This window comes from Heterocephalus glaber, unplaced genomic scaffold, assembly GCF_053883595.1.
Source record: "Heterocephalus glaber isolate CG9 unplaced genomic scaffold, H.glaber_assembly_v1.0 deba00000122, whole genome shotgun sequence".
Taxonomy (NCBI): Eukaryota; Metazoa; Chordata; class Mammalia; order Rodentia; family Bathyergidae; genus Heterocephalus; species Heterocephalus glaber.
Window position 1 is genome coordinate 17,688,719 of NW_028258138.1, and position 14,638 is coordinate 17,703,356.

At 38.5% G+C, this 14,638-nt stretch overlaps 1 protein-coding gene across 12 annotated transcripts in view; it reads left to right on the forward strand.

Moving 5' to 3' along the window:
• Nucleotides 1-1,065, forward strand: part of App (amyloid beta precursor protein) — a 255,064-nt gene extending 253,999 nt beyond the window's left edge. For all 12 annotated transcript variants that reach the window (XM_004842236.4, XM_004842231.4, XM_087213534.1 and 9 more), the window contains one exon: nt 105-1,065. In XM_004842236.4, the coding sequence (XP_004842293.1) occupies nt 105-206 (102 nt within the window). In that variant the 3' untranslated portion in view covers nt 207-1,065. The remainder of the gene's footprint in view (nt 1-104) is intronic.
• Nucleotides 1,066-14,638: the final 13,573 nt, after the last annotated feature.

Consider the following 14,638-nt stretch of genomic DNA (forward strand, 5'->3'; position numbering starts at 1 on the left):
CTTGCCAAAAGAAGAGCATTGTGCACTTTTTACTCCTTCCATGGTTCTATGTACACCCTTAAAGGATTGATATATTTCATTAAACCGTCATACTTGTTTTTCAGGTTGACGCTGCTGTGACCCCCGAAGAGCGCCACCTCTCCAAGATGCAACAGAACGGCTATGAGAATCCAACTTACAAGTTCTTTGAGCAGATGCAGAACTAGACCACCGCCACAGCAGCCTCTGAAGTTGGACAGCAAAACCATTGCTTCACTACCCATCGGTGTTCACTTATAGAATAACATGGAAAGAAACAAACCCTTCTGTTTTATTATTTACTCATTACCACCTTTGACAGCTGTGCTGTAACACAAGTAGATGCCTGAACTTGAATTAATATACAAATCAGTAATGTATTCTCTCTCTTTACATTTTGGTCTCTACACTACATTATTAATGGGTTTTGTGTACTATAAAGAATTTAGCTGTATCAAACTAGTGCATGAATAGATTTTCTTCCTGATTATTTATCATACACATAGCCCCTTAGCCAGTTGTATATTATTCTTGTGGTTTGTGATCCAGTTAAGTCCTACTTGAAATATGCTTTAAAAATCGATGGGGGATGCTTCATGTGAACGTGGGAGTTTAGCTGCTTCTCTTGCCTAAGTATTCTTTTCCTGATCACTATGCATTTTAAAGTTCAACATTTTTAAGTATTCCAAATGATTTAGAGGATTTTTTTCCATGATTGCATTTTACTGTACAGATTGCTGCTTCTGCTATATTTGTGATATAGGAATTAAGAAGATACGTTTATTTCTTTGTGCCTGTTTTATGTGCACACATTAGGCATTCAGAATTTGAACTTTTTTTGTCCATATATCTCTGGATCTTTGATTAAAAAAAAAAATCCCTGTTCATTGTAGGCACTTTTATGGGTGGGAGGGAGGGAGTGCTCTGCTGGTCTCAAATTAACAAGAATTCTCCAAAAATTTTTTCTGCAGGATGATTGTACAGAATCATTGCTTATGCCATGATAGCTTTCTACACTGTATTACATAAATAAATTAAATAAAATAACCCCGAGTAAGACTTTTATTTGAAAGATGACTGTAGATATTGAAGTAATTTGGGGTAGGAAGAAGAGGACAAGGCAGATCTAATAGAAGTCTAAATATTTTTTGTTTTGGTACTGGGGATCAAACTCAGGTCCTTGCGCTGCAAGGCAGGCGCCGGAACCACTGAGCTAAATCCGCGGCCCAGAAGTCTAAATATTTTAATATTTAATATATTTAGAAGTCTAAAATATTTTGCTTATGATACCACGGGAAAAAATAGAGGGGCAAAATAAGAGAATTGAGAAGCCACTGGGGATTTAGCTCAGTGGTTCCAGCGCCTGCCTCAGAAGCTCAAGGTCCCAAGTTTGATCCCCAGTACCAAAAAAAAAAAGTGAGATGAGAAGGCATACTTGGGCAGACCCTTCTTTAAGACCTGTCTTTAATCTGTATAAAATGATGTTTTTATACAGATAAATGTATTCTTGGAGGAGCACCATTGTGCTGGTGTGAATGATCCCATGGTAAAGACTACCAAGAAATCCTCTCACTTTAGGCATTCATACCTAATGTGTTTTACTAGTTGGAAATCTGAGTAGGAAATTGGAACAACATGTATCTCCCAGTAAAATATTTCATAGACCTAATTACCAGTTTTTACTTGTTCTAAAATATTGTGTTCGTAAGTTCTTCCCAAATGAGAGACAGAAGAAAAATTCCAGGGAAGTAAAAATTAAGGCCGGTTAAAGCAGGGTTTCTTAATCTAGACACGATGGATTTTTGTAGGGAATAATTCCGTGTTGTAGGAAGCTGAGCATTGTAGAGTATCTATTTAGAAGCATCTACACACTTCCTATGAAAACGTTCTCCAGACATTGCCAAATACCCCCCCAAGGAGCAAAGTTCCCCCACTTGAAAAACTATAGTGTCACACATACACGTTTTTAATCGAGGAATCAGGCCTAGTTCAGACTTTTGTAACACCATAGACCGGGTGGCCTAAACCACAGACATTTACTTCTCCAGCCTTAGATCCAGGAAGTGCAAAATCCAAGCGTCAGAATGGTTGGGTTCTAGGAGGGCCCTCTTCCGGGTTCACAGATGACTGTATCCTTGCTGATTGCTCACAGGGTGGAGAGAAAAGGCTGCAGTCTTTTCACCTCCCATGTTCGTTCATCTCATCAAGAGGGCTCAAGTCATGATCTACTACTGATTACCTCTCAAAAGTTCCACCTCCACATACCACCATTAGTTACTAGGATTCCAACATCTGAATGTAGGGGGACACAAACACTCAATTCCTGGCTATATCCAACTCCTATTTTAAAGGATGGAGGACACATATTCCCTGTTTTTTCTGTGTTAAACTTGGTCTTATGAAAACAAGAATAGGCCAAGCACGTTTGAGCTTTAGATTGGAACCTTTTAAACTAAAACACTAAATCAGAAAAATCAAAATTAATTCTTCGTGTCACTGCATTATGAACAGATTTCAGTTAAAGCTCATCTGCATGTATCCTGTTTTCATGAGAGCATAATAGTTCTCTCCCTTGCCCTGTTAGGAACAATTAGATATGACTGCTATATGAAGGTATGTACATACGATATTGTATGTAATCAACTATGGTTCCATTTTGCCTAGCCCGAAGAGGTAACTGTTATGGATTGGGGAGGGAATTAATGCTAACAGTACATTTCTAATAATACCATTAAAATGAAACCTCAAAATACACTGCTGCATGACATATCCCAGGACAACATTCAGTTGTAGTAACCACAAGCTTTAACTTTGATCATCTCAAAACTAATGGAAAAAATTTATATATGTGTGTGTATGAATTATGAAAATTGAGAAGTGGGGTTTTCAGGAAGTGATTAGATTATGGGGCACTGTACTCATCAGTGGATTAATCCACTGATTAGTTCGTAACTGAATGTGCTGTTAGGAGGTGGGGTGTAGTCAGAAGAAGCAGGTCACCGGAGGCAGGGAATAACCTGAAACGTTGTATTCTTGTCCCCAGCTCCTCCCTTGTGTCTGCTTCCTGGCTGCCATAAGATGAGCAGCTTTCCTCCACATGCCCTTTCACCATGTCATTTCTGCTTTGGACCCAGCTTACCATGGACTGAATCCTTCAAAATTATAAGCCAAATTAAAACTCTCCTCTTGTAAGTCATGTCAGGTATTTTGTCTCAGCTACATGAAAGTTGATTGATATGGAAAATTGGTGCCAACAGTGGAGTCATTGCTGAGATTGTACCTGACTGTGTGGTTTGGATGCCTTTGGAACTAGTTTGCATGAGGAGTTTGGAAATATTTGGATCTGCAAGTGAGCCTTAGAATGCTGTCTGAATGCCTAATGGGTGATTCCGGTCAGAGCTCAGATCAGAATGTTGATAAGAATGCAGATGGTAAAAGCCAGTCTCAGAAGGTTTCAGTTGAGAACAAGAACTCCACTGGCAGTTGGACTAGAGGTCATGCATGTTATGCTCTGCAGAAAATTTGTCTACATTTTTGCCCATGTCCTGAATTTTTGCAGGAGACTGAGATTAAGGGCAATGGACTAATTAATCTGGTGGAGAAAATTTCAAGACAGCTCAACACTTAAGCTGTACCATGGGTACTGCTTTTAGCCAGACATACAGTGAGAATAGGAGCCCAAGGACAGAGCAGAAAATTTGAAAAACTTAAATTTTGGATCAGGAGGAACTCTGTGTAAAGTTGTTGCCATAAAGATGTGTGGCTACTGAAAAGATTTAGCACCATTAAAAAGGAATCAAGTATTTTGTATAGGGGCAAGAAGAAAGATGCCTCGAGGGGATGGAGGAATCAGCAAGATTCCACCAATCAGTCTCAGAGGTGTAAAGGTGTAAACTTTTCGTTTGAGAAGAGAGTTCCTGGGTGCCCTGCTCAAGAGAGACCTAAAGAATTAGTTCCCTGGGATTTGTTTCCCACGATCCAGCCATCCAAGCACCCAGAGACCTCTGCACCCATAGTCCAAAGGGACCAGGCTACTGTTGGGGCTGCTTACAGACCTTGGCTCCATCAACCCAGTTCTGATTTTTCAGACATGCAGAAAACAAGAGTTGTGAGGTCACAGAGGTGTCCACCCAGATTAAAGGAAGGTCTGGGAAGCAAAGCAATTCACCCCTGAGAAGGCAATGCCTGAGATGTGAGAGTGAAGCCAAAGTGCAGTGGAGACCCCAGGAAGATAGAGATGCCAGAAACATGGATCATCTGCCAAGGAAAGCCTCATGCAGCGAGCAAAGTCAGCCCAGGACCACGTGGGCCACAACTAGCAAGGCCATAGGGGCAGGGCTGCCCAAGCCTTTCAGAGTTCACATCTGGCCACAAACTGCCTTGGATTTAATGTTTGTCCTCCTTTGGTCCAGATCCTTCCCATTCCCCTTTCTGAAATGGAAATATTTACTTTATCCCATTGTATGTTGGAAGTATTTAATTTTCTGTTTTTATTTTATTTATTTATTTTTTAGGTACCGGGGATCGAATTTGGGTCCTTGCGCCTGCGCAACAGGTGGCAAAACCACTGAGCTAAATCCCCAGCCCCTCTGTTTTTATTTTTTACAAGGACTCGCCGATAAGAGTTTGCTTTGAATTTCAGAAGAGACTTTAAACTTTTCAGGACTGCTGAAATTTGTTAAGGCTTTGGTGACTCTTAGAGGTGGACTAAATACATTTTACATAATTAGATGGACACAAGCCTTTGGAGGACAGGCTAGAATGTCAGTTTAGACCTAGAATGCCCCACAAAGGTCTCATGTGTTCAAAAGTGGAAGTTTTAAAAGATGATGGCATCATGGGAGCATCATACTCATCAGTGGATTGAGCCCTGGGAGTGTGACCTGGAAGGGTATATTCTTGTCTCTGGTTCCTCTGTTCTGTCTTGACCTCCTGGCTGTCATGAGATGTGCAGCTGTCATCTGCTGTGCCATGCTACCATGCTATTTCTGCGTTGGAACCAGATGACCATAGACTGAATTCTCCAAAACCGTGAGGTAAATGAAATCTCTCCTTTAAATTGCAAGTGTTGGATATTTTGTTCCAGTGGCAGGAAAGCTGGCATATTGATAGGATACTCCAGATAGTCTGGGTTTACTCTGGGATAATACTGCCAAAGGGAATTGAATACTAGATGCTCAGGCCAAGTATCAGTGAGAGTTAAGAGACTTTGATGTAGCTAATGGATGAGAAATGAAATCTCGGTGTAGTTTTAATTTGTACTTATGAGTCATGTTGGATATTTTTTCATATGTTCAAGGCCAATCTTATAGCTCAGAATTTTCAGGTTATGTTTTTTGTTTTGAACTTTGAATCTATTTTAGTATCAGACTGCAAATCCTGCTGTCTGACTTTCCATTTGCCTGGCAAATTTTTGTCTACGCCTTTCATTTTTAGCTCTGTCAATGTCTCCATTTGTTTATCTCTTGTCTCCATCAAATACTCTTGAGTTTGGCTACATAAGCCAACTGGAAAATCTTTTTTTCTAGGCAAGGTAGCTCCATCCATTTTATTGAAATAACTTTAATGTTGGCTCTCAATTCTGTTAAATCTTATAATTACTAAGTACAGTACATTGTAATATTATATTTACTGTGTCTCCCTATTTAGGGGAAACACTTGCATTTTTAAAACTTGGTTTATACATAGCTATGTACAAAGTGACCATGCCTAATCCAAAAATCCAATATTTGAAATGCTCTAAAATCTGAAATAGTTTTTGTTTAGTGCGCTCGCGTGTGTGTGTGTTGTAATGCTGTGGTAGGCAAGCATTCTACCACTGAGCTATACACACCCCGGCCCCCAAATCTGACTTTTTTGAGCAATGACGTGATGCCACCCATGGCAAAATCCCACTCCGCAAAACTTCGCTTCACTTTTACCAGCTCCCCACAAGGAATGTGATCATTATGCACTGCAAACATTTTACTAATAAGAAATAAAAACTGAAAAAATAAGAAAGAAACTTTGCTTAATGTATCAAATCATTTAAAATATTGTGTAAAATTACCTTCAGTTATGAGCATAAAATATGTATGAAGTAGAGATAATTTCATGTTTAAATTGGGTGCCATCCCCGGGATATCTATATGCAAATACTCCAAAATCCCAAAAAAAAAAAAAAAATCCAGAATCCAAAGTGCTTCGGGCCCCCCAGCATTTTGACTAAGTAATATTCATCCTGTAATTTTATCCTGGTGGCTACTTTTGTACCAATACTTTGTGTAGTGCTTTTATTCACTTGTTTTTTCTTCTTAATCTTTCACTGTCTGTCTTTTCTAAATTACATTCTTTGCTCCCACCTGTTACCTATATATGGTCATTGTTCTCCCTCTCTTCCCCCTTTCCTCTTCCTTCTCCCACTTTTCCAGATCTTAGCTCCACAATTAAACATGTGAAGTGCTCTGCTCGGTCCTGTTACCCTCAGAAATCTGGTCAGGCGCAGCCCCCCTGCCAGGCAGTGTTTCTACACAGCACTCCTGCAGTTTGCACATTTGAAATGATTTTCAAGGACCTTAGCACTTGAAGGGCAGCTTATTTTCCCTTAGATTTCTTTTTCTTTCCCTCAGTGCTGACAGTTGAACCCAGAGCCTTCACACTGAACTACATTCCCAACCATTTTTCATTTTTTAATTTGAGGAAGGATCTTCTTAAATAAGTCACTCATGCTGGGCTTGAATGGGCGATCCTCCTGCCTCAGCTTCCAAGAAAGCTGAGATTACAGACATGGATCAACCACTCCCAGCTTCCTTAGTTCTCTTGAAAATGGTCCTCTAGGGCCGGGGATTTATCTCAGTGGCACGTCCCTGCCTCTCAAGCGCAAGAACCTGAGTTTGATCCCCGGTACCAAAAATAATAATAATAATAATCCTCTAATATTTTCTTTGAAAATTATTTTCGAGAAATCTGAGGCTAATCTGCCATTTGTAAAAAATAGGAATTATTATTATTACTATTAGTATTATTATTGTGTTTATTATTTTGCTCTAGAGGCTCTGACAGTATTTTTCCCTTTATCTTTAAACTCTAACAATTTTACAAGCTAGGTCTCTGATAATTTTACAAGTTGGTTCTTGTGGTCATTGTTCCCACTACCCACCTAGGCCCTTTCAATGTGCAGATTCTATTCTTTTTTATTTCCCAAACTTTCTTTGTATTCAAGTTTTTAATATTCTCTTCCATTATTTTTCTTTCCTTCTTCCAGGACAACAATAATATATTTGGCTTCCTCTACCTATCTTCTATTTCTCTCTCTCTCTCTCTGATCCTTTTATTTTCATCAAATTTTTGTTCTTTTGGTTGTTTTCCTTCTTTTCTTCAGCACTCTTTATTAAGTGTTGATTTGAACCAAGTCTCCTTTGGGCACCTTGTACTCTGTTCTTTATTACTGATATGGCTTATGATTTTCTGTTTTTTCTCGAGTTCTATCAAATCTCATTTCATTTCCTCCTCCTCCTCCCCCCCCCCGCCCCGCTCCTGTTGTTGTTGTTGTCATCATTGAGTTTGCTATCTAGTTTCTTGTATGCCTAATTCAGTGTATTTTTCATACCTCCAGGTGCATGTTGAAAGACTGAGATTTCTGTTACAATTTTCTTCGACTTCCTGGCGGTTCTCTAGAGATGTCATGAATAAACCATGTTGGTAGGGAAGAAAAAAGAGGGAAAGAGTTGGTGTCTCTTATTTCTGCTTTCCTGAATAATTTTGTTCTCTTATTTCCTCTTTAGTTCCCTTCCTGTCCCCAAAGAGTGCAACATGATCTCCATTTGTTCATCTCCAGAAACTCTGCCCCCTGAGCATTTCCAGGCCCCCTCTCTCTATGGCCAGAGTAGAAGCACCAGCTCCCTCTCTGTGTTCACTCTCTGTATATATCGTTTCCCCTTTGGGTGCGATTTTGTTTGTTGGTTCTCAAAGTCTTTGGCTCTTTGGAACTTTTCTCCCCTGATTTCTGCCTCCACTGGGTTGTGATGGCTTCTGCAGGTTCAAGGTAGATACTTCATTGGAATTTATTTTTCCCTGTACATATAGATCATTTGAAGGTTGCATCTTCCCTATCTCTTGGTAATGCCAAAAGGGGAGATTGACTAACCTGAAATTCCCTTACTAGTATGCTAAAAAAAAAAAGGGCCCAAGGTGATTCTAATATGAAGCCAAGGTGGAGATCTTCCTGTTGTGTCACAATGTGCTTTTAATAGGTTTTACATGTATTTTATTGAAGGCCTTTTGGCTTCCCAGCTTTCTCCTCCCTGAGTTGATCATAGAGCTCTATTCTTCACATCTGTGTTTCTCAAAGGGCTCTCTCATTCCTCTGCCTTAGAATCACCTGTAACCTTTGCCAAAATATTATATAATTTCCTGGGTCCCACAATCTGAGAAATCTTGGCCCCATGAGAAGTATTCATTATAGTTCTTACCTGCAAAGCAATAGCTTAAACCTAAACCATTTCCATGCATCATGGTCATAAATACAATGTATAGTAATTTCAGAATATGCAGAATATAGGAAGAAAAAAGGATTCACTCATAAGCCCGCCATCCAGAGATGAGTATTGTTAATAGTTTGGTATATATGCTGTCTTAGTTCTCTGAGGCTGCTATAGCAAAGTACCATAAACAGGCTGGCTTAGGAAAAACCAAACCATATTTGGCACAGTTGGCAAAGGTAAGGACCCCTTTCTTGCTGTATGCTCTTATGTTGGCAGGGTGAGGAGTCCTTCTTGGGCTTAAGAGTATAGTTTCATTGATGAGACCTCCATCTGCAAGAGGGAATCACTTCCCAAAGGCCCCACCTCCACGTACCTACTCCTGACTAGGGCTTCACCATACACACTCAGGGGTTCACAAACAGTAGCATAAAATTTTATTTTTTAATTATGTGCACCATCATTTGCCACTTTTTTCATATCTTATTTCTCATGTCTTACTATTCCACTTGCTTTTTTTTTCCTTAAATTCTTTTATTGGTACATTTTAGGTATACAGTACATTTCCATTTATTACTGGGTGCTTGGACCTGCACATGATGGATCTTGGTTTTCATTTTTCCCCCCATTACCTATGCGCCCCTCATCCCCTCCACCCTTCCCTATTTACATAGACTTTGTTTCCATTTTTTTCTTTTTTCATAATTATTCCTTTCCTTTCTTTCCTTTCCTCTTCCTCTCCCATCACCCCTACCCCTTTGGACCTTTTCCTATTTCAAAGTATCAATTATTCATTATTAATCCTTTTAATCCTTATTTATACTTTCAGTTTCTCACACTAGAGAAACTATTCAGTATTTACACATGTGTGTCCTATTTATTTCACTTAAGAGTATGGCCTCAATATGCATCCATTTAGGTATAAATGACTCTAGTTTCTCATTCTTTATGGCTGAGTAGTACTCCATTTTATAAAAAACCCCACATCTTCTTTATCCAGTTTCCAGTTGATGGGTACTTGGGCTGTTTCCAAGCTTTAGCTATTACAAACTTTGCTGCTATAAACATGGGTGCACATATATCTCTGTGGTATGATTCTTTTAATTCTTTGGGGAAGATACCCAGCAGGGGAATAGCTGGGTCAAATGGGACCTCCAGCCCTAGTTCTTTGAGGTATCTCCACATTGATTTCCATAGTGGTCACACCAATCTGCACTCCCACCAACAATGGAGAAGGGTTTCTTTCTCGCCACACCCCCGCCAGCATTTGTTATTGGTTGATTTCTTGATAGCACCCATTCTTTCTGGGGTGAGGTGGAATCTCAGTGTTGTTTTCATCTGCATCTCTTGAATGACCAGTGATGTTGAACATTTTTTCATGTTTATTTGTTGCTTTTCCTTCTTTGTGTGAGAAATGTCTGTTCATTTCAAATGCCCCTTTTTGAAATGGGTCTTTGAATTTGGGGGGTTTGATTTTTTTCAGTTCTTTATACATTCTAGATAGTAGACCTTTGAGTTAGAGCTGCTAAAAAATTTTTCCCACATTGTAGGTTGTCTGCTAACTCTGTTGGTGGTTTCTTTTGCAGTGCAGAAGCTTTTTAATAAGATGAAATCCCAGTTGTTGATTCTTTCTGCTAGTTCCCGTGCTACTGAGGTTTTGTTCATAAAGTCTTTTCCTATGCCAGTGTCTTCAAGAGTTCTACCTAACTTATCTTCCAGCAAGTTTAGTGTTTCTGTCTTAATATTTAGATCTTTAATCCACTTTGATCTTAGTTTAGTGTGTGGCGATAGGTATGGGTCTAGTTTTAATCTCTTGACAGGTTGAACTCCAATTTTTCCAACAACATTTATTAAATAGGCTATCTTTCCTCCAATGAGGATGGTTGGCTCCTTTGTCAAAGATGAGGTGGCTGAGTATGTCTGAAGTTGTTTCTGCGTCTTCTAATCTATTCCACTGATCCTCGGGTCTGTTTCTTTGCCAGTACCATGCTGTTTTTATCACAGTAGCTTTGTAGTATAGTTTCAAGTTGGGTATTGTGATACTCCCAGCCATGTCTTTGTTGCCTAGAATTGCTTTTGCTATTGTAGGTCTCTTCAGGTTCCAAATGAATTTTTGGATTGTTTTCTCTATTTCTGTGAAATATATTGTTGGAATTTCAATTGGCATTGCATTGAATCTATATAGTAGTTTTGAAAGTATGGCCATTTTCACTACATTGGTTCTTCCTGCCTAGGAACAAGGGTTGACTTCTATCCTCTTCGATGTCTTTTTTCAGGGTGCTGTAGGTTTCAGTGTAGAGGTCTTTTGCGTCCTTTGTTAGATTGATTCCTAGATATTTCATTTTCTTGGATGCTATTGTACTTTGTTGTGAAAGTATCTAATTTCCTCATCGATTTTGAAAGATAATTTTGCCAGATACAACAGTCTAGGTTGGAAGTTATTTTCTTTTAGGGCTTGAAATACTTCAGACCAGGCTCTCCTTGATTTGAGGGTTTGTGCTGAGAAATCTGCCATGATTCTGATGGGCTTTCCTTTGTAGGTGATTTGTTTCTTTTCTCTAACTGCCTGTAGAATTTTGTTCTTCTGTTGGGTTTCTGGGATCTTGACTATTATACATCTAGGTGTAGATTTTATTTGATCATGGCTGGATGGAGTTCTATATGCCTCACTTATCTATGTGTCCAATTCTCCACCTCTGTCTGAGAAGTTTTCTACTATTACTTCTGTGAACAGTTTTTTTTAATGTCTATTGTACTTGCTCGTGTTTTTTCATGGACTCCTATCAGTCTTAAGTTATTCTTCTTTGCATCTTCTAGCAGCTGTTGGATTGATTTCTCATGGTCCCTTACTATCTTTAAGAAATCTCTGTTTTCATGGTTCTTAACTGTGATCCTGTCTTCTATATCTGATATTCTGTCTTCAGATTCTCTTAGTCTGCTCTACATGCTTTCAATGGAGTTTTTAATCTCCTGAATATCTGTTTGAATCTGTTTCATGGATTCCATTTCTTTCTTATGTTGGGTGATCATGGTTTCCATTTCTTTCTTATGGTGAGCATTCATGGCTTCCAGCATGTTTCTGATCTCATCTATTTTCTTATCTGTCTCTGCTCTAGAGCCTCTAATCATGTCTTTCACTCTACTCACCATCTCTGTATATATCTGGGAGAATATTTCTGCTTTTAATTTTTCTAGAGCCTCATGCATCTGCTTTGTTACTTCCTGTGCTATCAGTTCAGGGTGTCCAGGTGGTTGATTATCAGACTTTTCCACCTCATTTCCCCCAGAATTTCCTTTTTGTGGCATGGAAGCCTGAGTTTGTGCCTTGCTTAAATGTCTTCTCATTTTTGTTTTTGATACTGTCCTTGGTTTAATTCCTGGGTTGATATTTCAAAATTGCTTAATGCAGGTATCTTTGTTGCTTGTGTTTAAAACCCTTGTGGAATGATTGCTTTTCAGAAGTGTCTTCCAGATATGGCTTCTGTTTAGGTTTTGAGGCTCTAATGACTCTGAGGCTATTTTATTTTCGTTATACTAGGAAGGAAACCTGATTAGATGAATCACAACATGTTAGACCAAATGATACAATCAGCAATACCATAACATCAAGTGCAGCTTCAAAAATGACAATTTGTGGTAGTTATAAATCTATCACATTTAACTATGTGAAGTATAATCCCCTGTGCCTCTGTAGTGTGGGACCAGGTAGCAGAAGAGCTGGAGGGTGGGGGCGGGGGGGGGTGGCACTGGGCCTTGCATGCACCCTCATGGCTAAGCAGAGTGCCAGATGGGGGCAGAGCTCCAAGCCACTCCTGTGACCTCACTGTGGCATGGGCAGGAACCACGGGATGCAGCGGAGGAGCTTCATGCTGCTTGGCTGACCCTGGATGCTATTGTAAAAGGAATTGTTTCCCTAATTTCTCTCTCAGTGAGTCTGCTATTTGTGTATAAGAAGGCTATTTTTTTTTTGAGTGTTGACCTTATATCCATCTATTCTACTGAATCTGTCAATTAAGTGTAGAAGTCTTTTGGTGGAGTTTTTTGGGTCTTCTACATAAAGTACCATATCATCATCAAATAATCACAGTTTAACTTCTTCCTTTCCTATCTTTATTCCTTTTATTTCTTTCTCTTTTCTAATTGCTGTGGCTAATATTTCAGAACTATATTGAACAGGAGTGGTGATAGTGGGCATCCTTATCTTGTTCCCGATTTTAACATGAGAGTTTTGAGTTTTGACCATTTAGTATGATGTTGGCTGTTGGTTTTTCATAGATGTCTTAATCAGGTTGAGATGAACACCTTCCATGCCAATTTTCTGTAGGGTTTTATCATGAATGGGTGTTGGATTTTGTTGAATGCCTTTTCTGCATCTATTGAGATGATCATATGGTTTTTGTCCTTGACTCTGTGAATATAGTGTATTACATTTATTGATTTATGGATGTTGAACCATCTTTGCATCCCTGGGATAAATCCAACTTGGTCAGGGTGTATGATCTTCTTGATGACCCTCTGTTTTCTGTTTGCCAGTATCTTGTTGAGGATTTTTGCATCTATGTTCATTAGGGAGATTGGCCTGTAGTTCTCTTTTTGGGTTGGGTCTTTCCCTGGTTTTGGAATCAAAATAACATTTGCTTCCAGGAATGAATTTGGAAGCCTTGCTTCCCTTTCAATTTCCTTGATGAGTTTAAAGAGTGATGGTGATAGTTCTTCTTTAAATGTCTTGTAGAATTCAGCAGTGAAGCCATTAGGACCTGGGCTTTTCTTTGTTGGTAAATATTTTATTGCATTTTCAATTTCACTCATTGTAATTGGGGTGTTTAGAATTTCTATATCTTCTTCATTTAACTTTGGAAATTCATATGTATCTAGGAATCTGTCCATTTCTTCTGTGTTTTCCATTTTGTTAGAGTACAGGTTCTCAGAGCAGGTATTGATGATCCTTTGGATTTCCACTCGGTCTGTTGTGACTTCACCTTTTTCATTCTTAATTACATGGATTTTAGCCTTTTCTTTCCTTTTTTTGATAAGGTTGGCTAAAGGTTTATCAATTTTATTTATTCTTTCAAAAAACCAACTCTTTGATTCATTAATTTTTTGTATTGTTCTCTCAGTTTCCATCCATTTGCTTTAATAGATGTATGTTCTAAAGTAAGTAACTTTTTAAAAATACATAAAATAATCATTTTTAATGATTGCATAAGAATGTTTAATTCTTTAATTTATACTGGGGATTGAACCCAGGGCCTTACACATACTTAGCAAGTGCTATACCACTAAGCTACATTCTTGCCTTCCATTCATTTTTTTTTTATGAACTTTCACTATTGTAAATCAGGTTTGATCACAAGTCATTGTTCTGTTTTATTTTGTATTTTAATGAAAGGAAGCTTAGCAACTGCTTCAAAAATACAGAACTTTGAGCCAGTTTCTGCCTCCATGGGGTCTTGGTTTTCTCATTTGTAAAATAAAATAAGAATAAGACTTCCTAAGATGATTGTGAGGATTAAATTAATTAATATATATCAAATATTTAGAGCAGGGTTTATGGTATGTATTAAATGGTATTTAAGTGTTTGCTACTTGAGAGTGTCCAAGAAGTAGAAGGGTGTTTTAAATTATTTTAATCTCTTTATGTATAGTGCCAAATTGATTTCCAAGAAAGGAAATTCCCCTCCCATTAGTAGTGAATGTGAGTGACTTCTCAAAGTACTACTAGGACTAAAAGGAACTTGGGAAATATTGTGTCATCAAGTTGAAAAAAAAAATCTAATTTGGGCTTAAAAATAGACATCGTTTTTCTGTTTGGCTGGTCACCCAAGGACAATTCCCCGTGGAAGGTTTACACATGTCCCTGAGTCTGTTCTCTCCTTTCTCTTCCTTACCCATGATGATATGATCTTCTGCATATAGTAGAAATCATATAAATCATTTATTTAAATTGTTGTGCTTTTATTATATTTTAATCTGTTGAATACTCTTGCAGATCCAATCAGAATATGAAGCTCCACTGTGACAATTAAAATAACAAAAACTATACTCTAGTGACTAACCACTTCTGAAGCTAACAGGAAGCTTCTACTTTCTAACATTGCTCTATAAAAGTTGTAGAGTAGTTTCTGAAGTAAATGACTTTCATTTCCAATAAGTTTTCTGGA